At 58.1% G+C, this 23971-nt stretch overlaps 10 protein-coding genes across 10 annotated transcripts; 4 read left to right on the top strand and 6 right to left on the bottom strand.

The window, feature by feature from the left end:
• Positions 1-28: 28 nt before the first annotated feature.
• On the bottom strand, positions 29-2011 carry Malapachy_2158 (rio1-domain-containing protein; the record flags this gene model as incomplete). The annotated part of the gene is made up of 2 exons (XM_018136650.1): positions 29-1806; positions 1834-2011. 2 exons carry the CDS (start codon positions 2009-2011, stop codon positions 29-31), a joined length of 1956 nt encoding a protein of 651 aa, XP_017993241.1.
• A 166-nt stretch (positions 2012-2177) lies between these two features.
• Malapachy_2176 (putative gtpase activator) lies at positions 2178-4976 on the bottom strand (the record flags this gene model as incomplete). The annotated part of the gene is made up of 1 exon (XM_018136668.1): positions 2178-4976. One exon carries the CDS (start codon positions 4974-4976, stop codon positions 2178-2180), a length of 2799 nt encoding a protein of 932 aa, XP_017993369.1.
• Positions 4977-5149: 173 nt separating this feature from the next.
• Positions 5150-5843, top strand: Malapachy_2202 (rna-binding domain-containing protein; the record flags this gene model as incomplete). Its single annotated transcript, XM_018136694.1, has 4 exons — positions 5150-5219; positions 5258-5430; positions 5462-5777; positions 5812-5843. The coding sequence occupies 4 exons, from the start codon at positions 5150-5152 to the stop codon at positions 5841-5843; spliced, it is 591 nt and encodes a 196-aa protein (XP_017993403.1).
• A 277-nt stretch (positions 5844-6120) lies between these two features.
• Positions 6121-6783, bottom strand: Malapachy_2163 (40s ribosomal protein s19; the record flags this gene model as incomplete). The annotated part of the gene is made up of 3 exons (XM_018136655.1): positions 6121-6530; positions 6654-6715; positions 6776-6783. The coding sequence occupies 3 exons, from the start codon at positions 6781-6783 to the stop codon at positions 6121-6123; spliced, it is 480 nt and encodes a 159-aa protein (XP_017993305.1).
• A 154-nt stretch (positions 6784-6937) lies between these two features.
• Positions 6938-10453, bottom strand: Malapachy_2180 (protein kinase c; the record flags this gene model as incomplete). Its single annotated transcript, XM_018136672.1, has 4 exons — positions 6938-6959; positions 7002-7030; positions 8076-10412; positions 10448-10453. The coding sequence occupies 4 exons, from the start codon at positions 10451-10453 to the stop codon at positions 6938-6940; spliced, it is 2394 nt and encodes a 797-aa protein (XP_017993354.1).
• A 300-nt stretch (positions 10454-10753) lies between these two features.
• Positions 10754-11713, top strand: Malapachy_2201 (hypothetical protein; the record flags this gene model as incomplete). The annotated part of the gene is made up of 4 exons (XM_018136693.1): positions 10754-10774; positions 10799-10984; positions 11011-11074; positions 11106-11713. The coding sequence occupies 4 exons, from the start codon at positions 10754-10756 to the stop codon at positions 11711-11713; spliced, it is 879 nt and encodes a 292-aa protein (XP_017993400.1).
• A 7-nt stretch (positions 11714-11720) lies between these two features.
• On the bottom strand, positions 11721-16928 carry Malapachy_2165 (sen1 protein; the record flags this gene model as incomplete). Its single annotated transcript, XM_018136657.1, has 2 exons — positions 11721-16111; positions 16145-16928. The coding sequence occupies 2 exons, from the start codon at positions 16926-16928 to the stop codon at positions 11721-11723; spliced, it is 5175 nt and encodes a 1724-aa protein (XP_017993299.1).
• Positions 16929-17107: 179 nt separating this feature from the next.
• Positions 17108-17712, top strand: Malapachy_2203 (tpr-like protein; the record flags this gene model as incomplete). The annotated part of the gene is made up of 4 exons (XM_018136695.1): positions 17108-17230; positions 17258-17368; positions 17399-17493; positions 17526-17712. The coding sequence occupies 4 exons, from the start codon at positions 17108-17110 to the stop codon at positions 17710-17712; spliced, it is 516 nt and encodes a 171-aa protein (XP_017993402.1).
• A 140-nt stretch (positions 17713-17852) lies between these two features.
• Positions 17853-21359, top strand: Malapachy_2190 (uv-damaged dna-binding protein; the record flags this gene model as incomplete). The annotated part of the gene is made up of 2 exons (XM_018136682.1): positions 17853-18370; positions 18398-21359. The coding sequence occupies 2 exons, from the start codon at positions 17853-17855 to the stop codon at positions 21357-21359; spliced, it is 3480 nt and encodes a 1159-aa protein (XP_017993411.1).
• On the bottom strand, positions 21309-23749 carry Malapachy_2179 (hypothetical protein; the record flags this gene model as incomplete). The annotated part of the gene is made up of 2 exons (XM_018136671.1): positions 21309-21474; positions 21504-23749. 2 exons carry the CDS (start codon positions 23747-23749, stop codon positions 21309-21311), a joined length of 2412 nt encoding a protein of 803 aa, XP_017993372.1.
• Positions 23750-23971: the final 222 nt, after the last annotated feature.

Below are 23971 nucleotides of genomic sequence, written 5' to 3'. Positions count from 1 at the left end.
GGAGTAGCTATGAAGACAGATATGTGACCTACTTTTTGCGTGCCGACGACTTTTTCATACGCCGCTTCTTCTCCGCCTTAGGCATCTTGGTTTTGCGACGCTCGCGATTCGCTTCCTTGACGCGCTTCTTATGCGCCTTGCGCTCGTCACGCTCCTTGGCCCGCTGCTCGTCCGTAGTATGTGGGGCGTCTGTATCATCGTCACCCTCGTCGCCACTATCGTTCGCCTCACTGTCCTCATCGTCATCGTCGTCGCCGTCGTCGTCGCCGTCCTCACCTTGTGTCGCAGGCGGTTCATTCGCATAGACTTCGTCCAGACCTGTCACGCCCGAATAAATCAGACTCTCGACGTGGCCCGCACGCACGAGCGCCGCATCGCGCTCCGGATCGTAAATGTCTTCCAGCGTACGTGGCAAGAATGACTGGCGGAACACGGCATCGTCAGCCTCCGTTTGTTGCTGCTGCTGCTGCGCCGCCTCGGTCTGCTGCTGCGCCTCGTCCACTTCATCGACAAGCGCCCCAATCAACGAAGGCACCGGCGCAGGCGTCTCTTGGGCTTCGGCCAACTGGGCTAATTCCGCCATGAGCGACGCTTCTGTCTCACTCAAATCCTCCACAGTTCCCGAGGCGGCGGTCGTTAGGACAGCTGCATCGATTTGCTCGTCGCCATGCTCAAGCTTTTCCAGCCCTGCAACGCCACCACCACGAGCACGAACGCCATCTTTGACGATAAAGTGGAACGTCTGACGTAGACCAAGCGTACGTACGCCGTACTTGCTGAAGTACGCATCCACATGCGCAATGTCCTCACGCAGAAAGTCAAAGGCGTGAGGATGATCATGCTCTACCGACTGCGACACATCAATCAGCCACAAGTGGTCGTTGTGTAGGAGGATATTGAATTCACTCAGATCAGCATGTACCAGACGACACCGATGGTACATAAGCCTCATCGTCGCCACCATTTCACGGTACAAGCGCGTCCAATCGTCCGGCTGGATCAAACTCTCAGCGTCCTTCAGTCGCGGACTGGCCCAGCCATCGTTATCGCCCAAGAACTCCATTACCAATACATGATCGCGCAGCTCAATAGGCGCTGGCGCACGCAGGCCTGCATGGACAAGACGCTTCAAGTTGCGCATCTCTTTCTCAGCCCACAAACGCACCATCTTGCGGGGGTTGTGACGCGCATACCCATGTCGGAAACGAAACTCACCAGAGACATAGCGATCACGATCCTTGAACACAAGAATACTGGTCTTGTAAATCTTCACAGCGGCACTTCGCTCACCGAGAGTGCCATCCTCGGAAGGCGGCATCGTCGCATGGTACACATTCGCCTCTTTACCGGTACTAATACAGCCATTTACTTCACTTAACAAACCACGGCGAATCATCTTCGATAGGATCAGTAGCGTGCGTGGATCCAAGACCTGCTGCAACGTCGCACGGTCCGCCTTGTCCTTCCTTTTGTTCATATCCAACTTGTTCGTTTTGCGGGGCACACGCGCATCAACACTGCCACCAGCGACGCGTGAAGGATCATACGCATCATCAATGTGGATCCGAGCTGCATACTTGGACAGCGCTGCCATTTGTGCATCTGTCTTGCTCGCGTGGGCCGTCAGACTTTCTTCACCAGGTGCCGCCGCTGCATCGACAACCGTCGGCGCATCTGTGGGCGACGACGTGGACGGCACAGCTCGTACACGGACACGATTGATGGCTGGAAGCGCCTTGGTACCTGAAGAGGAAGGCTTGAGCGCTGTGGCGATTTGACGCGCCCGATTGTATTGCTTGGTAAAGTCTGCCATGAGCTAGCGAGCATACATACCTCCACGAGCCAATTCCCAATCCGCATCGTCCACGGCGCCTACAGCGACCGCCTCGTCTTCGTCGACCCCGCTTCCTTCCCAGTCCGATTCGGTGAAGGAGTCGTCCGAGAGGATCGTATCCTCTTCTTTCTCATCCGGACGGGCTCGTTGCGACGTCAGATCGTCGGTCGCCGCCATCGTCGTCGTGGAACAAAACCGTTCTGCCTCTCAGGTGGAGGTTAAGAAAAATGCGTCGATTTTTGAGGTGGAGGTGCCAAGACGACCTTGTCAGTCAGGCAGAGAAACTAGTGAGTGTATTGGTATATCCCCGAGATCGTTGGGGCGAAGACTATGAAAAAAGACCCTATTTCGAGGCTTGACGAGGTCCACGTGGCCCCTTCACAGAAGTGACACGCGTGCCCCGCCGAAGCGATGTGCCGGATGATGAGGAGGTATCAGGCGACGCACTCTCCCCCTTCGTCATTTCTGGCTCCGAGGATGGCATATTGATAGGCACTGGCCAGCTAGAGCGTGGCTTAGGCAAGGGTCGTGAGCCGGCTTGCCCAGATGCATGCTGCTCAAACAACTTCCGCCGCTCACTCACACTATCACGTTTCCTGTGCAGGGAGGGACTGAGAACCGTCGGCGATGTAACCACAGGTGCCTCTTCCTCCTCTGTCGTGGCTGTGCCTGCTGGCGCATCCGGCGTACGTACAGCCTCGTCTGGTGTCTTGACCTCGTTGGATGGGCTCGCAGGTGTCTGTGTCGCACGCGTCGCCTCTCCACGAAGGGGCGACGTGAAAGATGATGACGTGCTCATCGAAAGAGGCCGCAATGTTTGCGTCTGTGGGCGGGATCGAGTCGGCGTCGCACGCGACACTGGCGCTGATGCGTACCGCGTTTCCAGCTGTGTCGCACGTCGTTGCAAGCCCTGCGACGGGACGCCCAAACCTGGCAAGGCACTGCGCTTGATCCGCTGATCCACCAACGAATGGCGCCGCGTCGGACCAGGACGATAGGGACTGAGTCCTTTCAAGTCCGACTCTTTTGCCTTGAGGAGCATCAGCGGCGGGAAGAGCGTTTCATAGTGTTGCACTATATCCCTGAGGAACAATGCAGGGTAGTCGGAGAACGCAATCGAGGGAAGTGTGCTATTGGGCCACAAAATCATGCGACCCATAGCCAAGCCCAGCTTGGCGAGGTACACATCGTCCTTTTCATCTGTCGGCGTGTCCTTAACCAATTTGTACAAATGGGCGACCAATGCGTCGAGACACGCCAAGTGCAGTTTGGGAAGACGCGTAAGCACACTGGTAAGGCCTTGGCACACGGGCTCCGTGACTTCCGGCGAGGTAGGCGCTGCGCCATTGGTGATACGGATCTGCGCTGCTTCGTAAATCGCTGCCACCTCATCCCAGAGTGTCAAAGGAATCAGCGACGAATCGAGCTCCAATAGCCATTGCTTCGTCGTCGCCGCTAGGATCGGGGCGTCCACGGTATCTAGAAGTTTGTCTGGCGCGATCATATCCACATGCTGAGCTCCTGCATAGCGACTGTAATGCTGGATCAGCTGTGCACGTAGGGAATGGACCATGCCCACGGGCACATCGTACAGCCAAATACGACGCTGCGCTTTGTGTTTCTGCACCTCGTCCATGTCACCATCGCTCGCCGTGGCCCAGCGTGCTTGGTCAGCGTACGAGCGCTGCAAGGCCGATAGCAAGGCGTGAAGGACAGGCGGCAAGCTGGGCATCGTAGGCCCATCCAGTGCCTTTAATGCAGCACGCTTGGCAGCTTCTTTCAAATCCAAGCCAAAGCCTGCAGCGGTTGTGTTGGCAAGCATATGTGCATCGTCATGGTAGTACGGCTTAAATACAGCAGGCGCGGGCCGGAATGGACCGGTACGGTACTCCAAGATAAGCTGCTCCAAGTAGATGGCGGGATGGATCGTCGGGAGCGACACAGGTTCTTCTCCTGCAGGCGCCAGGGGAGCAATCGCATGTTGATAGGCACTGAGTACTCGCTGCAGCGCAACCACGCGATCAGCCTCCCACTTCTGTGCGTGTCGGTACTCGTGGAACAGTACCTCTTCGGCTCGACAGCGCAGCGCATCGAGCGTCCTAACACTCTCGCGGTACGCTTCTTCCGCCGACTCCGCTTCTCTTCGCAGCCGTACATGCCGCGGCTCCGAAAGACCCGATACAGCCGCGCGAACTTGGGCCAACGCAGACGAATCATGCATTCGGTCCATCGTAAGTGTCCAGTACGCTGAGAGTCGTGAGGTAGCCGTTGAAGACGGTTCTTTGGCACTGGATGAGGCAGGTGTATCGCTGACTGGCCCGGAGGGCGTACGTGCCTTAAACCCAAATTGCTGACGAAGTGTCTCGCGCCGTTTCAATTTCACTAGTTCCGCCTCCGAGACTCTCGATTCAGGGCCCGTATCATGTGTAATGTTCGTGTCTGCCTCCTCCCCTTCCTCTTTCGTGGCTGGCGTTTCGCCCTGGGTAGATGGTGCAGAGGTAGACGTAGGGGCAGCGGCCGGCGCAGACGAGGATGCCGAATCGGTGGTCGTACTCTCATTGGAGGAGGGTGCGTATGTGGGTGCGAACTTGTGATCATCGTCCGCCTCATCGGCCTGCCAGCACCGCGATTCGTACGTCGCGCGGCGCTTCGCGACTTCCTCGGCTTGCTGCTCGACGGCCGTCAAGGAGCCATCAATCATCATCCAGCTGTTGCGTATACGTTCCGCATGCGCTTTGGACCATTCGCTGAACGGGCCGAGGATAAGGACATCCAGCTGTCGTGCCACGCGTGCATGGGCCTGTGCATCTTGCGTGCCCATCGTGTGTGCCACTTGACGAGCCGCCTGTGCTGTGATCATTTGGCTGGTACGGTAACCGCCCCTGTCTTTCTGTGAGGCACCTGCAAAGATCTCCATACCCTGGCATGGCGCTGCGGGAATCTGCTCCAAGGTTTGGGAATACGCCAATTCTGCCGAGGTACGGTGCTGAATCAGCGCCAGCACTGACTCATTTTCGTCCAGACCATCTTGCAAACGCGAATAGAGCACTGTAGCACCATTTCGGTAGTCTGGGTAGGTCCAAAACGACGACGCAAATTGCAGCGGGTAGGCAATCCCCAGCTGCGATGATGTCGTCGTCATGGTTCGTGGCGATCCATGCACAGGGCCCCCGACCACCTGGAGGCTCCCACCTCCACGCTTACCAGGTAAACATGTGGCATCCACGTGGCCTATCTCCAGGTCGTACGCCGCGCGCCGCTGCGTGAAGGGACCCTCGACGACGAACGGCGTGCTCTTTTGTTGCCTTCTTCAGCATGGCCAGCAGCACGACAGCCAATACATCCCTGTACGTCAAGAACATCAATACCAAAGTTAAGAAGCCAGGTATGTGTTTTTCTTGCATGATTTCTTACGTCTCCTAGAGCTTCGACGCCAACTGTACAGCTTGTTTGGCAGCTACGGCAAAGTCCTTGATGTCGTTGCTACGCGCGCAGACGGTATGCGTGGTCAGGCCTTTGTCGTGTTCCGTGACCTGCAAAGCGCGACGTCAGCGCTGCGAGGCCTCGATGGATTCGAATTCTACGAAAAGCCTTTGGTACGTGTTTCTCCTACTAACCTTTCGCTAGTCCTTAGCGTATGCCCGTACGCGATCCAAAGCCACCATTGTTGCTGAGCATGGTGAAGAGGCATTGCTGCGTCCTGATCTTCTTCATAAGCGTGCTGATGGTACAGCCGTTCGTGGCCGTGTCACGTATTCCAATGCCCAAGGCGAGGCGCGTGGGTCTGATAAAAAGCGTGTGCATGACGATATGGCCACGTCGTTGCCCGCTGGTTCTATTCGCTCGGCAGCTGTCGCCTCAGGCGTAGAGCATGAACGTCCTGCCAAGACGGCACGGACAGATGACGCACAGCTTGAAGAGGAAGAGGACGATGACGATGACGGTACGTCTTTTTTTTGTCACTGACCCTATTGCAGCTATGGAGATCGGCACGTCGGACGAAGAGTAAGGTCGGTCGGACCTCTTACTGTCCATAGACTCGATGCGACGCTGACATAGTACAATATACCCACTATCGACAAGGCAGGAACCGTCCGTCCTTTACCACACACACAAACACACACATACATACGTAGCGAAACAAACGCATTGCAAATCTATGCATTTTTCGGGTCAGGTATTCAACTAGGAAACCTGAAGGGATCTGGCCCCAACAGAGACACTAGTACAAAGTGCACAGGAGGCTGGCATGGAGAGGGATCATTGTGGGAATGAAAAGAGACATTTTACTCGTCGTCCTCCTCGTCCTCGTCCTCATCCTCGTCCTCTTCCTCTTCCTCCTCCTGCTGAGCCTCGAGGACAGCGACGGCAATGCGGTCCAGGTCACGCATACCATCCTGCGAGATGCGGCGACCGCCCTTCTCGCTGATCTCAAGCACGCCAATGTGCTCCAGGCTCTGAAGAACCTTGCGCTGGACGGAACCCGAGGCAGGGCTGTGGTGCGACGGGCGGAAACCGCGGTTCTTCGGGCCACCGTGCAGCTTGCGGAGGGCACCGACACCGACCGACTTGCGCAGGTAAATGTGGCGCGCGAGGGCAGCAGCGCGCACGTAGTACCAGTCAGGGTCATACGGGGCCTGCTCCTTGTAGGCACCCGTCTTGACAATGTCGACCCACGTCGGCATCTCAAGCTTACCTGGGATGTGTTAGTACTGTTCTCTCTCGTGGCACGCATCCCACCCGAGTCGCGCAAAGGAGCGTAGAAGCCAAGTTCTTTGCTCGCGACACGAACGGCTTGCTACCTTCTCATGGTACGTACCCGACCGCTTCAGGTGCTGAGCGTAAGCGTGAATGAACTGAGCGGCGTCGACGTCGCGAACGCTGGTATAGGTTAGTATTCTGTTCTACACAAGGGAGGCGCGCAAGCGCTTGAGCACGTACTTCGGCATGTTGGCTCTATGAGAAGAGGAGCGTAGCGCACGTCGAGCTAGAAAGACCGCGCCGTCGAAAACGAGCTCAGCTCGGCCGAAGACAGGTCGTCTCGTGCGAATTTCTTCAGGAACTATATATTCATACGCATGTGACTCACTACGTCGCCTAGGCTTACATAACATGTGGGTTGGTCCTGCAGGTGTAAGTGGAGCTGCATCACAGGGTGCGCACGTACCAGCTAAAGTCGCGGAACTCGGCTTGGTCCTGCGGCGAGAAGATGCTGTGCACCGGCGTCAAGGTCGGTTTCTCGCTCGTGAACTAGCATGTAAGAAATCATAGAACATACCTCAGTGTCGAACCAAGTCGTATCGCTGGCATTCTTAATTGTGGGCAGGAACGGTGGAGTCACACGCTTGTGTAGCAAGTCGTCCCAGTTGATGTCGCGGAAGAACGGATGCGCTTTGATGTCGTCTGCATCGTTCGGGCCGGAGCCTAGACGGCGTGAAGGATCGCGCGTGAGTAGGCGTTGCAGCAAGCTCACAGAATCGCGGGGCATCTGGATCGGGTACAATGGCTCGTCTTCCAGAATCGCATCGAAGATCTCATCTTCATCGTCGCCACGGAACGGCGCTTGACCGAGCAGCATTTCATAGAGCAGAATACCAAAGGCCCACCAGTCGACGGCACGGTCATACCGCTGCTCCAGCAAAATCTCCGGCGCCATGAATTCAGGCGTGCCACAGAACGTCGTCGTCGTATTGCCGTACCACATGCCTTCCTTGCAGAGACCATAGTCGGCAATCTTGACGTGGCCATCGAGCGTAAGCATGATGTTGTCAAGCTTCAAGTCACGGTAAATGATGCCATGCTTGTGGAAGTACTCCAGTGCCAGCAACACTTCTGCTGCGTAGAAGCGGGCGCGGTGCAAGTTGAACTGCTCACGCTGAATATGCAGCATCAAATCACCGCCGCTCACATACTCCATCACAAAGTAGACCCGCGTTTCCGTTTGGAAGCACGAGTGCAAGTTCAGCAGGAATGGATGCTGCTCGCGCGCCGCTGTTAAGAAGACTCGCTTCTCTGAGCGTGTACTGTCGATTTCGTCGTTCTCAATAATGAACTCCTTCTTCAGCACCTTGATGGCGTACAAGTTGCCCGTATGCTTCTCTTCCGCTAGCATGACCTTACCAAAGTTGCCCTTGCCCAGCACAGCCAGGAAGTTGAAGTCATTGAGTGTCACTTGACGCTGCGACGACGAAGGCAGTTCGCCGGCAATGGTTGTCGCCGGCGGCGCCGTCAGTTGCGACACCACCTTCTTGGGCGAGGGCGTCATGCCGCCGGGCGGCAGCTTCGCAGGGACAAATGCAGCAGCCTGCTTGGCATTTGCGCTGGTCGGTGTCATCGGCACGACCTTGGCTGTGGGCGTGGCGGGCGCTGTGGGTGTCCCTGGCCCAGGTTGGGATGGCGGCGATGGCGTCGCTTGCGCAGGCCGTGCCTGCGCTGGCATCGGCGCCTGGGGTGGGTTGGATGCCATGTTAGCAGGGATGGCAAGTGGTGCAGCCTGAGGAGACACAGCCGGTACAGCGGTGGGTGCGAGGGGCGCCGGCGACCTACCTGTCATGACGTTGGACGGCATGAGCGGACGTGGCGAGGCACCGCGGGGCGGTGTGCCTGGCACGGCGCCTACCGTCATGGCTTGCATGCCTTGGACAGGGAGGTCCGAGCTGGTGCGACGACTGGCTGGCAGGCTGTTGGGCACGCTCAGGCGGCCTGTCGAGTGGCCTGGCGAACCTGTCATCGGTGTACTACCGTGCGGCGACGGCGGCACACCGGGGGAGCGGCCGGACGAGCGGTTCTTTTGGATCGTCGCGATGTTGCTGAGGACCTGGTTGGCCATTTCCATGGACATACCACAGAAGTTGGGGACCAATGAAGCGCAGTCGGCATGGCATGTCAAGTCACACTCGCTGCACTTGCGGTTGGTGCGCCGGCCCAGGGACAGCATCGTGCCACAATGGCAGCACCAATTCGCGCCGATGTTCGTGAACGGTTCCCAGCGATGTGGGATACGGTGATTCAGTTTCACCTCGTCTTGATCCGCATCGCTGCTAAGCTGCGTCACACAGCGCGTAAACACTTTTTGGGCACACTTGCGATGGCACGTGTAATTGCAGTTCTGGCATTGACTGACTGACGCATTGAGGACCAGCTCGCCACAGAGCGCACAGCGGATCATCTGGTAGAATTGGCGCTGGACAAATTGGTGGCCGTTCACCACCGACACTTCCTCGCGGCGCTTGCGCACAGCACCCTGACGGCCCAGACCGGCATCGAGTTTGTGCTGCGTCGCATTGTGCTTCTCAAAGTGCAGGCGCAGGTACAGCGCGCCTGTCGGCTCCACGGTGAACCAGCCTTCAATGGCCTGATCGGGCTTGGCGGCGGGCAGCTGCTGCTGCTGCATCGGCGCTGCTCCCGATGCTCCTGGCGTCCTTGCCGGCATCGCATCGGCCGTCACCCACTCGCTGTTGCTCAGCGCCGGCGAGGGCTGCGTTCCATCGGCCCCAATTTGGCCGACACGCACCTTTCGCAGATGATCCACAATGTCGTTAATGCGGATCCATACAAGGCCGACAGGGACCAAGTTGTTCGCCGTTCCGACGCGGTCCTGGATCGTCAGTTCCACTTCTGTGGTGTTCTCAATCGGCAACCGGAAACTCTCGCTCCACTGATCGGTGCGCGAGGCATGCGTTTGCACACGCTCCGTGTCCTCAATTTTGATCGTGACAAACGACTCGCGGCTTGTGCGCATATTGCTGGGCATCGGTGCATGATTCAAGTCTTTCGCCGCCTTGATCGCGATGCTCAGTGTACCTGTCAAAGGCTTGTGTGCACGCCGCGCCGCATACGGGTTCTCAAACGGCAGCTCATCGTCGTCACGGAAGTCCAGCTGTTGGTACTGCTTCAAGGCCTGCTGAATCAGGACCAACTTCGACGTCGACTCTGTGCGCTGCGCTTCGGCGTCGGCCTTGCTGCGTCGATCGCCTTCCGCTTGGTACAGTCGCGCGATCTTATCGAAACCTTGCTTGGTCTGCCGCTCGACTTCGAGCTTGTACTCGAGCTGATTCAGTTTTCGCTGAATCTTGGCGCGAGTAAGCGGCGTATCCGAGCGGAGTAAATCCAGCGCACTGTAGTTGCGTCGTGACGTCGTCGTATCCCGCTCCAGCGCCGAGGCCTGCAAACCTGTGGCAGCACCTGGGAGGCCTGCGGTGCTTCCGCGGTACGCAGCACTGCTGTCCAGAGGCGTGCCTGCCACCTCGGACGACCGACGGGCCTCGGCGTTCATCGGGCTAGGCGCGCCGAGTCCCGCCTCGATCGGCGTTCGCATGCTTGCATCATGGCTCGGCCCCAGGCCTGCTGCCATCTGCATCTGCAAGCCTGACAAGTCCACGGAATGACGCCGATGGTACGCGGCCAGGCTCTCTTCCAAGTAGGAAATCGTGTTTTGGGCTTGTCGGATGTTCGTTTCCGCCTGTCGGATGACATCCTGATTCGGCGTGGCATTGCGCAACGTCTGGAATCCTTCAATCATCCGACGTTGCGTCTGGATGCGCGATTCGAGATCGGCAATTTTGTTCTGTGTTGTTTCCTGGGAGGGCTCGTCACAGTCATGGTCGTACGTACCGTCATGGTCGCTTCGTTCCACGAAACTACTCCAGTCAGAACCTCAACCAAGCAAGGCAGGGAACAGTCGCTTCAGGTCCGTCAATAGGTGGTACCTCCCTGCTGTCGTCACACCCTCTGGTTGTGGTCGTAAATGGCCCCGGCCCCGTACGCGCACGGCGCCTCGGCGGACGCCCACGGAGCTATCATTCGGCCGATAAGCGTGCGGCCATGTCGATATGCATGCATGCGCCCGGACCACCTTCTGGCCCCTGTCGTGTGGAGACGAGAGGATGACAGCTGGGGCGGCGGCGCCTTCTCGCGGCGATGGTGCGTAGCCCCCCGGGTGTATGTGTGCGCGTATCGACACAGAATCGTACTGTGGAATGCCAGGTCCGCTTGTATACCCTAGGTTCCCGCGCACGACCCCATGCTATGCGGCGCATTCGCGTACGGTACGGGTGTGCGTACCAAGAGCGCGATACATGCACGCGCATCCGTGGGGCGGATCTACAGCGTAGTGGGTGGCCTCCCATCGTAACGCACTTTTTTCGTGAGGTACGTGGCATCTCTGTCTTACAAAGCATGGCGCTACATGGAACATCCTCGATGTGGTATGGCATGCGCCGACGCACGACGCACTCCAATGTACGCTGTGCACCCATGTTCTGACCCGCAGTGGATCTCGTAGTGCAGCGTGCCACTCAAGCTCTGACCTGCCCACGCTGCATTGACGTGCGCATGATATGGCATGGCCCCGATCCCGAGCTGGGGTCCCTCCTGCGTGCCGTATCCATTGGCCTGCCATGGCAACATACACATACGCAGGTCCTATACCGCGCGTTCACGTATATCGCCAGCACCTACGCTCACCAGCTGCATAGTACGTACACACAGTATATGGAGCAGGTACGCCCCGCGTACCGCAGTCTGGCTACGTCCCTACAACACATGGCCGAGCGAAGTGGGCATCCTATTGCGATCCCTCTTCGTGATGCTCAGGGCCATTTCTTACCGCAGCCGACCCGATCGCTCGACCAGATGGCCGAGCGTATGACCGAGCTACTGCACCGCGTCGACCGCGCAGTCTACCCACCGTCGTCGTTCTCCTTACCCACGGTGCCCCGCCTTCCCACTTTCCTGCCTCCCACCCACTCTGACGATATTATCGTATGGCCGTCCGACACGGCTAGCGTGCTTTCTTCCCCACCATCGCGCGGTGTGGACAGCGAAGATTCCTGGCATACACCTACGACGTCGCCCACGCAGTCCTCCCGTGGTGTATAATACAAGTCTACGATGGCCTACGTGGCACGCTGGGCGGGCGTGCAGATCGCAGCCAGCTGGGCCCCTCGGACGATGTGCGTTTGCTCGCGGCACTGATCGTCGGTGGCTCGACTGGTTTCTGCTTGTTTTTCTCCACGATCTTGGCCCATTTGGCCGGCTTGCGTGGGGGCGCGAGGAGCGAGGTCGATGGCACCACGCGGGGTGGCGCACGAAGCGGAGCCGTCGTGTCGCCTTTTCGTTTGGCAGGGACTGTGTTGGCGGGGGGTATCTCTTTGGGTGCTACCACGGCTGGTGTTTTCGCTGGTGGCGGTTTGGTTGGTGGCGGTTTGACTGGCGGTGCTTTGGCTGGCGGTGCTTTGACTGGTGCATGGGACGATGTCGGTACAGCGAGGGCGGGCGTGGGCACGCAGGCCCCACGGCGAGGGTTCGCAAATGTCGAAGCGGTGGTCCGAATGACAAACCCACGCTGCTCAGCCTCCTTAATCATCGTACGCCATACTGTATCGCGCGAGAGCATCGCGGTATTGCCAAAGACCAGCATGTTGCTTCGCGCACGCGTCAATGCGACATTCAGACGTCGATAATCGCTTAGGAACCCAATCATGCCCTGTGCGTTGTTACGTACGCAGCTGAGAAAGACGATATCTTTCTCCTGGCCCTGGAAACCATCGACACTGCTAAAGTCGGCATTCTCCGCCTCGTCTCTGCCGTATTGCTCCACAAACATCGAGCGAAGGCACTGCACTTGGGCTTTGTACATGCTGATAAAGGCCACTTGGCCCGCTAAGCTGTGTCCGGCAACGTGGCGCAGTGCCGCGTACGCCTCGAGGATCGTCCGGGCTTCTGTGCGATTCAGGTACGAATGCCCCGCACTGCCCTCTTCGCGCGCGTCGGTATGGAAGAAGCGGAAGGGGCCAAACAGATACGTATCATGCCATGGCATACGTGTCTTGGCCGCCATCGTCGGGCCATCGGTCAGCTGCTTGTTGTAGAAGGCCGTAGAGGGAAAGAGGCTAATGTCCGGATGCATACGGTACTGAATCGAGAGCAAGTGGACATGCGCCGGTGCTTTCTCAAACATGCGCACAAACAGCGACTTGGCGTAGCCACGCTGCTCGGCTTCCTGACTAAGGATCGTCGGCGGCAACTGCTTGGGATCACCGACCAAGATGCAGCGCTGGCACTCGTATCGTAAGGGAATCAGCGTGCTCAGCTCCACGGCCTGCGCGGCCTCATCAATAACCACGGTGTCGTAGGTATAGCGGTACAACATTTCGTGACCGGCGCCTGTCAACGTCGTGCACACAATCTCCGTCTTATCGAGGATCGACATGCGTGCGACGGAGCGCTGCATCCCTGCGCCCGCCTGCCCCAACCGCTGCCGACTCGCGAGCGACTGAACTTGCTCCTGCAGCTCAAAGCACCGGTCGGCCAGCTCGTTGATAGCCGCCTGCAGTTGCCGCGCTTCGTCCGGCGACGACGCCGTACGCAGCTTTGCCTTCGTCGCCTTCCATTGCGCATCGGCGTCTTGCCATCGCTTCTTCGCCTCCAGCGACTCTGTATCGCGCGTCGGATTGTTCAGCATCGATTCCAACGTCACGTCGCGCACCGACGGATGCACCGCGTCTTCGCGGCCCAACCGTACGAGATTGGGGAACACACGTTTGCCATGCACGAGCACGCCCTCTTTCAAACGCGCGACCAATTCATCAATCGCTGCATTGCTCGGCGCACAAAGCAGCATGCGCGCTCGAGGCGCTGGCTGCGCCGACGTGCCATGCTTCCCAAGAAACGCCGCGACCAGCGCGCGAATGGTCTTGGTCTTACCGGTCCCTGGCGGACCTTGTACCAGCGAGAAGCCATCGGTACGCATCACCGAGACGACGGCGCGCGCTTGCGGCTCGTTGAGGTCGTACGACTTGGCCGCTCGTGCCACTTCGTCTGCCGACACCAGCGCAGGTCGTGCGACATGCGCATGCAATACATCCTGGACTACGCCGAGGTCTGGCATGCTTTTCAGCGCGGCGTACTCACGCCGCAGCGTCGTAAGCGACATGAACCTGTGGACTTGCCACTGGTCGTCGTGCAGGTACGGCATCACAGGCGCGATTTTCGACGCAAGGACCCGGATTTCCACCTCCAACGTCGCTGGCTGGCTCCGTGCCGACGTCGTTGTAGCGCTCATGACGATACCTGTGAGTGTCACAGCTCGCGTGGGCAGTACCAAGCAAATGAGCTCCATCTCGCTAAGATAGTAGCCCATCGGCACGGACGCTGCCGAGGTGTATTCCACATGCACAAAGTCGTCCACGCGCTTGTGTCGCACATACGTCAACGCGACACGCAGCTGACTGGCCAGCATCTCGCGTTCCTGCTGAAACTGCGCCCACGCCTCCAACGTAAGCAGCGAGTCAAAGCGCTCCGTATAGTCGCTCACCTGCTGCATCCCTTCGGTCTTGTGTGTGACAGGGAACGGCGTGCCGTCGAGACGCGTAGGCGGGAGCGCGTCTTGGCCACGTACGTCCCACGATAAGAGACAGCGATGCAGCGGCGCCCACGCGGGCGGTGTACGCAGACGTCGCTGCCGCTTTTCGTCCTCGGCCTTGTGCATCGCCGCGAGGATCGCTGGATCGTCCATCATACGCACACGGCGTCGAGGCTGCGTGGTAGTCGGCTTGGCTTGGCGGGGGGAGACCAACGAGTGCAGTCCGCCGTCTTCGTCGCTGCTTGAGTCGGTCGTGTCGGAGTCAACAGGCGCGCGGCGAGGTGGTACACTGGTCACGGCGCCTGTGACGCGGCTCGTCGCTAGTGGTGCGCGTGGTAGCTCGTCGGGCTCCAGGGTACGTACAGGGGCATGCGGTTTGCGTGCGGCGACGCGCGTGAGCTGGAACTCATTGCGCAGCTGCGCAAGTTTGCCAGTGGATTTGGGCGCGCGGGCGCTGCTGCTCGTCGGAGCTGGGCGCGCAGTCGTGCGAAGCGCTGGCGTATGCGTCGCGGCTTGGAACGCAGACGTCGATCCAGCAGGTGTCGCGCGGGCACGAGGTGCACTGGCCGTCGCGCTGGACGGCGCAAACGGCAACGTCTGCTGCGTCAGCACCGGCTTGGGCGTCGCGCGAGGCGCACGTCGTGGGAGGACCAGAAACTCGTCGAGAAGGAGCTCCATTTGTGCGGTGGACAGAAGCGTCTTCCGCTCCTCGGCGCGCGTCACACTGAGTTGCTGCTCAAGGAACTGCAGCGCATGATCGCGTACGTGGTCCGGGAGTGTACAGTCTTCCGTGCTGAACAGTTTGACTGTGCGGCGAATGTAGTCGGACAGTTGCTGCAGCAGTTCTTCATGGTTCAGACGCAGCCAATTGATCGCGCTATCCAGGGGAAGCGAGAGGGAGGTTAGCACATTGGCTCGGTACGTTTGCAGTTCGTTCGAGTTCGAGGCAAGCGTAGCACTTTGGACCATGAACGAAGCAAGGCGAGGCACTTGGGCAATCCACTGCAGCATTTCCTGCCGATCGGCCGTTCGTGACCAGTGTGGGATCTGCTCAAACATGGCCGCCATGCATTCGGACATGCCCGTCCATAACGCCAACACGGGCTTGGGCGAGCCGTAGCCCCAGGGCATGTACGGAAGCAACAGACCCATGTTGCGGTCACACAGCACATGCAGCAGATCGTCCAGTAGGGGGATCGACGAGCGTGTCAGCGGCAACGCCCAGGAAATCGAGCGTGTCACGAGCAAAAACAGCGCAATGTACCGCTGTGCCCCTTGCAAAGCAGCCTCGCGATGCTCCATCCACAACATATGCAGCGTCTCAAAGCGGGTATAGGAAAGATCGCCGAGCGTATGCAGCAGTGTCTCTGTCGCCGAGGCCATCTCCGGACTGGCCGACGCACTGAGTAAGGTCACTGCCTCTGTGCATGAGGCTACACACTTCGCAAGCGTATCATGAACGCGTGGCATCGCTGCGACGTACGTATCTGTCATCACGGCCATGGCCTGACGGATATGCATGACAGTCGACGTCATGGTCCCACACATGTCTCGGTACGTCGGCGTCTCCGTCTCGACCAAACTGCGCGGCTGATGCGCCTCGACGACCGGGGGCGGATGGAACGGCGCAATGACAGACAGGGCACGTAGCACATACGCACATACGACACGCGGCACACCATGGGCCTCTTCACTCCCGAGCGCCAATGCCACATCGTTCCAAACACGCGGCGAGATCGTAGGCGGGCCAAGGCCCTCAAAATCGGCGCGCACTTGCATAAACAATTGCTCGTTCGTATCCACCGACGCTTGGGCTTGAAACCGCTTACGAAGCTGCGACGTATGATGCGTTACACTCGACACCAGCAAGCATGCATTGGCCACACGCACAGCATCACACACCATCGCCAAGCCTATCGTACGTAAGAGGCGAGGCGACGACAGACCCGCATGCAGCAAACGCGAAGCGTACAAATCCAGGACCAGCGCTAGGCTCTCATCCATTCGCACGGCGCCAGCAATATGCGTCGCTTCCCATAGAGTACGCAACACCTGCTTCAGGCGCACTTCCAGGAGCAGCGCACCCAGCAAGGCATGCTCCTGTCGTTGCTCGGCTGACTCGTGTGGCTGCTGCCGCTTTTCAAATACATAGTGCATGAGTGTTTTCAACGTTTCGTCATACAGCGGCTGCGAATAGCCTTGAACCGCATCCAAGTACTTGGTATAGAACAAGAAACGGCGAGAGAGAGGTATTTTGTCGAGGTGCGGATGCTCTAGCAGATTGGTAAGTACAAGGACAGGCATGCATTGAGTCCGACTCCATAACGACGATGCCTTTTCGTGGCACAGAAACAGCAGAAACACTTGTAAAACAAGTGCGATGGGTGTCGTCGGTCGCTGCAGACTGTCCATCACCAAGGTCGCGACGTCTGGCTGCAGCAATAGTGGCGACGGCCAGGCTTTTGCGACGCGTGTCCATGCCATTTCGTCATGCCCCTGCGTCTCGCGCAGATGCTGCAATGCACCGCGGATACTGACCTCCGAGACGTCTGTACTCGGCCCTTTCTGACCCACTTGGGTGGCTGTGCGAAGCGCTTGCAGCAGCGTGTGTGCTTGTGCATGCTCCAGCGTATCAGGCGCGAGAGCCGATTCCACACTGTCGATCAGTGTGTCCACAGGGTCCGCATCGTTCCCTGGGCCACATACATGGCGGGCTTCGAGCCATCTCATCCTACCGCGCCGCGGTGTCGTCCACGCGTCGTTTCGAAGCAATGAGGACGTGACACGCGCGCCTAAAAATCTAGGGGCGTGGCTGTCCTCAGCTGGCCTCCACCTTCGAGGCATGCTTCTCCACGTGAGGCGCCGCTGTGGCGCACACAGACCATACATAGTGCCCACCGTTGGGTGGAATGTCGCAGAACGACATCGAGGCCAAGATCCAAACCGCGCTCTCGTACAAGGCGCAAGGCAACGAAGCGTTCGGAGCGAAACAGTATCAAGAAGCCTTGCGGTGCTACCACCATGCTGTGTTGGTACGTGTCCTACCGCTAACATCCCAGTATCTCTCTGGCCTTGATGAAGGCATCTTAGCGGGGCTCACAGGGCAGTCTCATCCTACGTCCCAAGGTACACGCGACGACAAGATCCAATTGAGTCAGGTGCGGTCCAATGTACGTTAATGATGCTAGTCTGACGTCTAGATGGCCGCATGCTATCTGCAATTACAGCAGTGGGACAAGGCCCTTGACGCATGTGACAAGGCGCTTGCTCTGGATGCTACCAACAAAAAGGCCATGTACGTACCCACATTTCTCTTACCATGCACAGATTTCGTAAGGCCCAAGCGCTTCGGCAGCGTGGCGACATGTACAAGGCGCGTGCATGGCTAGCCTCGTCCACTGCACAGCCATTTCTGAGTGATGTGGATTTCGCCCGTGAGCAAGCTCGTATTGAAGCCCTCATCCTAACTCGCGAACGCCAGAGCGCCCATCGTCTACGTGGCTTCCTCTCTTAGTTCATAGATCGCCCTAGCCTTCTTTTAGTGGCCCTGCGTGGGCCCTGTCATGTTCCCAGGTGGAGGGAGAGAGAGCAGCCACGCCGCAGCCGTCGATACTTGGCCTTCTCCACGCACGGCCCTCCATCGTGCGACGCGCGATGCAGTGGCTGTCGCATACCCACCCCGCCTCGGCGGCGTTAGCCAGTGCTATGGTACATGGATGGTGGGGGTATGATACGTGCCTATGCCTAGCCCACCCATCGAGTGTATCATTGTACGCATGGAAGCCCGTCTTCGCGAGCCCTAGTCATGGCGATGAGAGTACGATGGATCCCAGTCTGGTACACGTGCATACCATGGCCATCCCTGCTCGGATTCTCGGCCTGAATGTAATCGCCCAGGGCGATGCGGAGACGTTATGTATCCTGACAGATCATCCATCACCATGCCTGATGGTCCTCGCTGCTGACCCCCAGCGTGTAGGCGTCGTTCATACAAAGCATGTTTGGTCATTGGAAGCTGCCCACCGCCCTCCTGCGGAATTGGGCCTGGGGCTCTATACAGAGCCAGCACATATACTCAACAACACCTCGCGCTGGGCCATGACACATCTCTATACGGGCCACCTACAGCTCGTACCTTTGTCATCTACGTCGCGCCCAGCCCTAGCTATCAAGTACGTATCCGTCCCTCTTACCTCTAGACTGGAGCACCCTGAATTGATTCATAGCGTGTTCCTGGAGCGTATGCATGTCAATGAACCGCCCATGATCGCCTTGCTTTCCATCTCGTCAGAGGCAGCTACGTCCGGCATGCCTCTTGTTACATTTCATACCCTGGATGCACGTCGTGAAGCATTGATCCAAGTCTCATGGACGTCGTCTTCGGCCTCTCCACATCCACGATCTTCCAAGCGACGAAAAGAGCGCAAAGGGGACGAGCCAACGCATGTGCCTATACCCACCGACGAGGCGTTTGGCGCTCAGTACCTGGTGGCCATGCCGGCGCAAGCTGGTGGCGGCCTCCTTGTGTTTTGCGAGCATAGCATATTCCTGGTCTCACGTCCGTCGGCTCCACGACGATCAGAGAAGGCCCAGCCCTTGCCGCCTTTGCAACAGATTCGCGTTAAGCATGCGATGCGGGTAGTAAGCGCCAGTGTTGTGCCTCCTCCGCAGCGCAGTGATCCTTTGCGCTGGGTTGATGTGGTGTTTGCCACGGCACAAGGATCAGTCTACCGACTCCATATGCAACCTACGGACAACTGGTCGGTGGCTACCATGCGGATGCAGCGTCTTTCTACGACGTGCGTGCCTACCAGCCCACACGGTGTACGAGCTTACACGGATGGGCTTGTCATCCTAGCAAGTGCGATGGGAGATTCCCTGCTATGTCATCATGATCCATGGCGCGAGCTTCATCGGTGGCCTAGTGCTGCCCCTATGTTGGATGTGCTGCCGTTGGACGAGGCCAACTCTGGAGGGCCGGCACAGGCCATGCCTCTTCGTATGCTTACAGCCAGTGGCGCAGGGCCTACATGCAGTCTGCGGGTATTGTCCCACAGTGCCACGTCCCAGACGCTAGCGACACTGCCTTTGCCTGGTCTCCTGCATGTGCATGCCTTGTCCTTCGATGGGCCTGCGGATGCCCTTGTCCTCGTGTATACCCATGAATCGCACATTGTCTCTCTGCATGAGGGCCAGGTGCATACCGACTGCATATGGCCCGCTCGTGTGCTTGATGCTGTTGCCATGGAACATGCCTGTATTTTCGCTACGAGCGAGGCGCTTCATATCCTGGACGCTCCGACGTTGGCTGAACGCCATGTCCATGCATGGATGCCCTCCCAGGGGACCATCGTCGCATGTGCCTTACTGCCCACTGGGCACGCTGTTGTCGGTCTGAGCACGCGTATGGTCCTTGCACTTGTGTATATGCGAGATGGATGGCACGAGCAGGCGCGTTGGACGATGGACGACGATGTGGTATGTGTGGCTCGCCATGCCGATCGTATAGCGGTAGGGCTCTGGAGTCGGGACGTGCATACACTATCGCTGGACAATGCTAGCGCACAGACTCTTTCCGTACCTGCTCTTCCCACCTCGCTGTGTCTCTTGGCCACGCCGTCCCCATATGTGGTGATAGGTCTCGCATCAGGGCATGTGGCGTTAGGATCAAAGGAGTCCGCATCGCTCGTCCACCTATGGGACTTGCATGCCTATACCAGCCCCAGCGCAGTGCATGTGCGCTGTATTGAGCTGCCTTCCTCGATGCGCGCTGACACTATCGCTGTGTTGGTTACTGGGACGATGCCCACACTTCTCTATGTCCATCACGGTTTATGGCATGCCAGTGCATGGCCAGTCGGCCCTCTCTATGCCGCGGCGTGTATCGCGGCCGACGTCGCCGCGCTTACGTTGGCCTGTGTGACGCCTAGTGGCCTTGCGTTCCATGCATTGCTGTCCGTGGCGGAAGCGCATAGCACTTGCATTCCTCTTGGTGTGCACCAACCTACGGCGCTAGTGCGTGTGAATCCGCACCGAATCGCCGCCTCGACATGGCCCTCGCACCGTGCCGAGTTTGTCATGGGCGAAGTCCGTGGCGCCATTCGTTTGTTCGCTACGGAGACATGGGATCGTACAGCCGTGTACCATCTGCATGTCAATGAGCGCCCCCAAGCTATGACGTGCGTGACAGTGCATGGCCAACGTATTCTTGTCGTCGGCACAGCGTATGTCCTTCCTGATCAGCCTACGTCGACATCTGGGCGCCTTCTTCTCATGCCGTGCGAGGCCTATGGCGCAGCGTGGACACCGACGTACGCCCTAGACGTGCCTGGCGCTGTGCATGGCCTCGCCTTTGTGCGTGGGTTCCTTGTCGCGGCCGTGCACACACGCGTTCATACCTACGCGATCACACCCGATAGCCTAGCCGTCCGAGCCCAGTGGGGCTGTGCGTACCTGGCCAGCTGCTTGGTCGCCAGTGGGACAAATATCGTGCTAGGCGATGCGATGCATTCTATGACCATCCTGGACGTCGACGACGAAGGTGAGCTCCACGAATGTGCGCGGGATATGGATCCGTACTGGACGACAGCCGTCGCCGCGTACAATCCAGCGCAGCAGCAGTACGTGGGAGCGGACATTGCTATGAATGTATTTTTGGCTGAGCGCGTAACGTACGAGGCCAAGGCCCCGATGCCAAGTCCCTGGAGTCACGTTATGCGACGCAGTGCATCGTTCCATTACGGGGATCTGGTGAACAAATTTGTCTTTGACGGGACCAAGGTGTTTCTGGCTACCGCTTCCGGCGCAGTAGGATGTCTACGGCCTATTCCTGCGGACCTAATAGCGTCCCTTGCCTGTACCCAACAAGCCATTCTGCGCACACGGACTTTGCCAGGGCACATTCGCTGGACGACATGGCGGACGCTACGCACAGAGACTCATACCGCGCCGCCGACGGGCCTAGTGGATGGCGAGATTGTGCGCACGTTGTTGGACGTGGACGAGGCCACACGCTCGGCTCTATGGGCTGCGATGGAACGTGAAGCAGAGCAACATACACCGCCGCTATTGATCCATCGTGAAAAGATACTGGCTTGGCTGTCCACCGTACTAGGCGAGCAGCCCTTGGTCAATGTACCGCGATCCCACATGCTGGAGTAGGCATCGTCCCCCTGTCACCTGGTCCATCACAGACACATGGCCCAGTGTATGATAGCCAGGCTCCATGGCATGCAAACGGAATTCGGCACTGCGGCTCATCGCAGGGTTGATCAGGCTGCAAGGTGTTAGTGCATATAGACATACCCCAAACGAAGTCGATGGGTCTCCGGGACCAGTGTGCCTGGTCGTGTATGTGTATCGAGCCATGTCACTTCGACATCCATATCCTTCGACGATACATTAAAGAACGACATATGTACATGGATTAATGCACAGCCGCGATCCGACGCACTGGTATCCACATGTATAGTAGCGAGCACGGCGGACGCAAAGGTTTGGACGTGCATGGGGTCAAACACCATGCCCTGCGAGGGAGCAGCATCCCAGCCGACAGCACGACGCGCCAAGGCCATACTGCCCTCCGTCGAGGTGGAGGACGAGGACGAGTGCATGGCCGCCGCACGTTGCTGGGCGTCTTGCAACGGACTGGCATAGGTAGGCGACGGTGTGCGTGGTACTGGTACCACATCTTGTCCCTTGAACAACGGCGCTTGCGAGGGGCCAGCCTGCGATAACGGCATGCTGGGCTTAGGTGGAGGCGCTGGCCCTTGCAAAGAGGCAGCTAGTGCACTGGCTGTCTTGGACAACCGGCCAATTGACGCCCCTTCTCGCGCCTCTTTTCGAGACGGTTGAGGCGACGCACCAATCGCGCGATACACCACATTGGCTGCAAAGGCCTCGCGCTGGCCATCCAGTTGCGCCAGGGACAGATCAATGGCACCATTCCACTGCGATATACACGTGCTGGACGGCGCCGAGGTTTGCCGCTCAGGCGTTCCATGGAGCGTGACGCGTGTCATTCGGCGTGGATGCCATGTCGATAACGCTTTGGTTATCTCCGCAGGGTCTTTGCATACACACGCCAGTTGCACTGTGTACAGCAGATTGTACTGAGCGTGCGGTCCCAGCTCCATAGGGAAGGAGGAGGGCGAGCCAGGGAGCAGCTGTACTATCGGGCGGACCACCGAGGAGTACAATGGCACAAACGACATCGACTCTGCTGCATGCACCGATTCGCCAATATCAATGGTTAGTGCATGAACACAGTACGTAGACTCCTTCGATGTATTGTCCAGCTCCACAGCAACAAGCACACCACGCTCACGACCATCGTCACCCAGCGGTATCGTGCGATGCAACGTCCGCATTCGTACATGAATGGTCGAGCTGACTCTGGTCAGCATCTCTGCATTCCGACGCAACACAATGTGGCCAGCACTGGCCAAGGCAGGGATATCGAGTGTCGAGGCGATCGTCAATGCGTCTTTCGTCGTGGACGACATAGCTGCCGGAGACGACGCAGAGAGAGTAGACAACGCAATGTCTTCATCTTGCGCCAAAGCGACGGATTCCATTTCCTTCGCCTGCCGAAGGCGGTCCGACAGGGCCAGAGCTTCACTCCATGGAGCAATTAATGGCGTACCTACAGCGTGGCGCGCGAGCATGGATGCGGGAAGCATCGTGAGCTGCTTGGAAATGTGTCGATGCCGCTGCTCTGGCGTCTCATCAGGGAGCTTCACCCCATCTGCCCACTCAGAAAGCAGGTCCACATCGATCATATACGGATCTTGGGCATGAGTAAACGGGTGAAGCTCATTGGACGTGTAATGGAACGGCGTTTGGGGCGGTGGTACGCGTGCTTCCGAGACCCATCGCGCCAGATCCAGGCGGACATCCCACTCGGCGCGCAAACATAGAGTCTCAGTGGGCAGCTTGGCCTCCCCGAAAGAGACACGAATATCGCTTGTCCAGCACACAGCCCACGATTTTTGCTGGGAATCATACACGATCCCGGGGGTATGACGCTCATCTTGGAGCGGCGTGGGCTTGTTTGCATCAGATACATCATCGGTCCAGCCTAGATTGGATGGTTCTAGGACAAAGGAAGATTGGGCGCTCATACCTTGCCATTGATGTCGAAATAGAACAATAGGCTGTTCTTTGTTGAGCGTACCTTCTAACGAAAGGTGGAGCGATTCTAAGAGCGATGTCAGCATCGACGGGACACTACTACGCGTCTTCTTGTCCCATACGTCTCTGGAAACGTCGTCGTCCGATGGTGGAAGTCGACTGGGCAAAGGAGGAAGACGAAGCATGACGTACACGCGTACATATTCATCATAGTGAATACGTGCCTCGTTGCCCTGATCCGCCCACGTAGTCGACGGCATCTGAATGTCGACGCTGGCGCCAGAAAACAGGGCACATACATCAGCACATACCTCGCGTGCCTCGTCAAAGGCAAGCGTAGGCGATATCATCGCAGTGTCTACCTTGGCAGTCCAGCTCACTTCACGATCCTTGAGGAACCTTTCAACAATGCAACACATGGCTGGCGCGATGTGGATGGAAGGCCACGTGGCTACGTCATTACCCCAGAATCTACCATGCTTTCCTTTTTGTTGACGCCAGGGCTCATCACTAGCAATACGAAAACACCGCAGACAATGAATGAAATTGTAATACACCGACTACAATACACTATGAAGATGTACTAGCGATGTACGCCATGTGCTAACAAAAGACACAAGAGCCGATTTAAATACCTGTTT

Source organism: Malassezia pachydermatis (assembly GCF_001278385.1).
Source record: "Malassezia pachydermatis strain CBS 1879 chromosome Unknown scaffold2, whole genome shotgun sequence".
Classification (NCBI taxonomy): Eukaryota; Fungi; Basidiomycota; class Malasseziomycetes; order Malasseziales; family Malasseziaceae; genus Malassezia; species Malassezia pachydermatis.
Note: the sequence above shows the minus strand (reverse complement) of the source record. Positions and strands in the feature narration are given on the sequence as shown.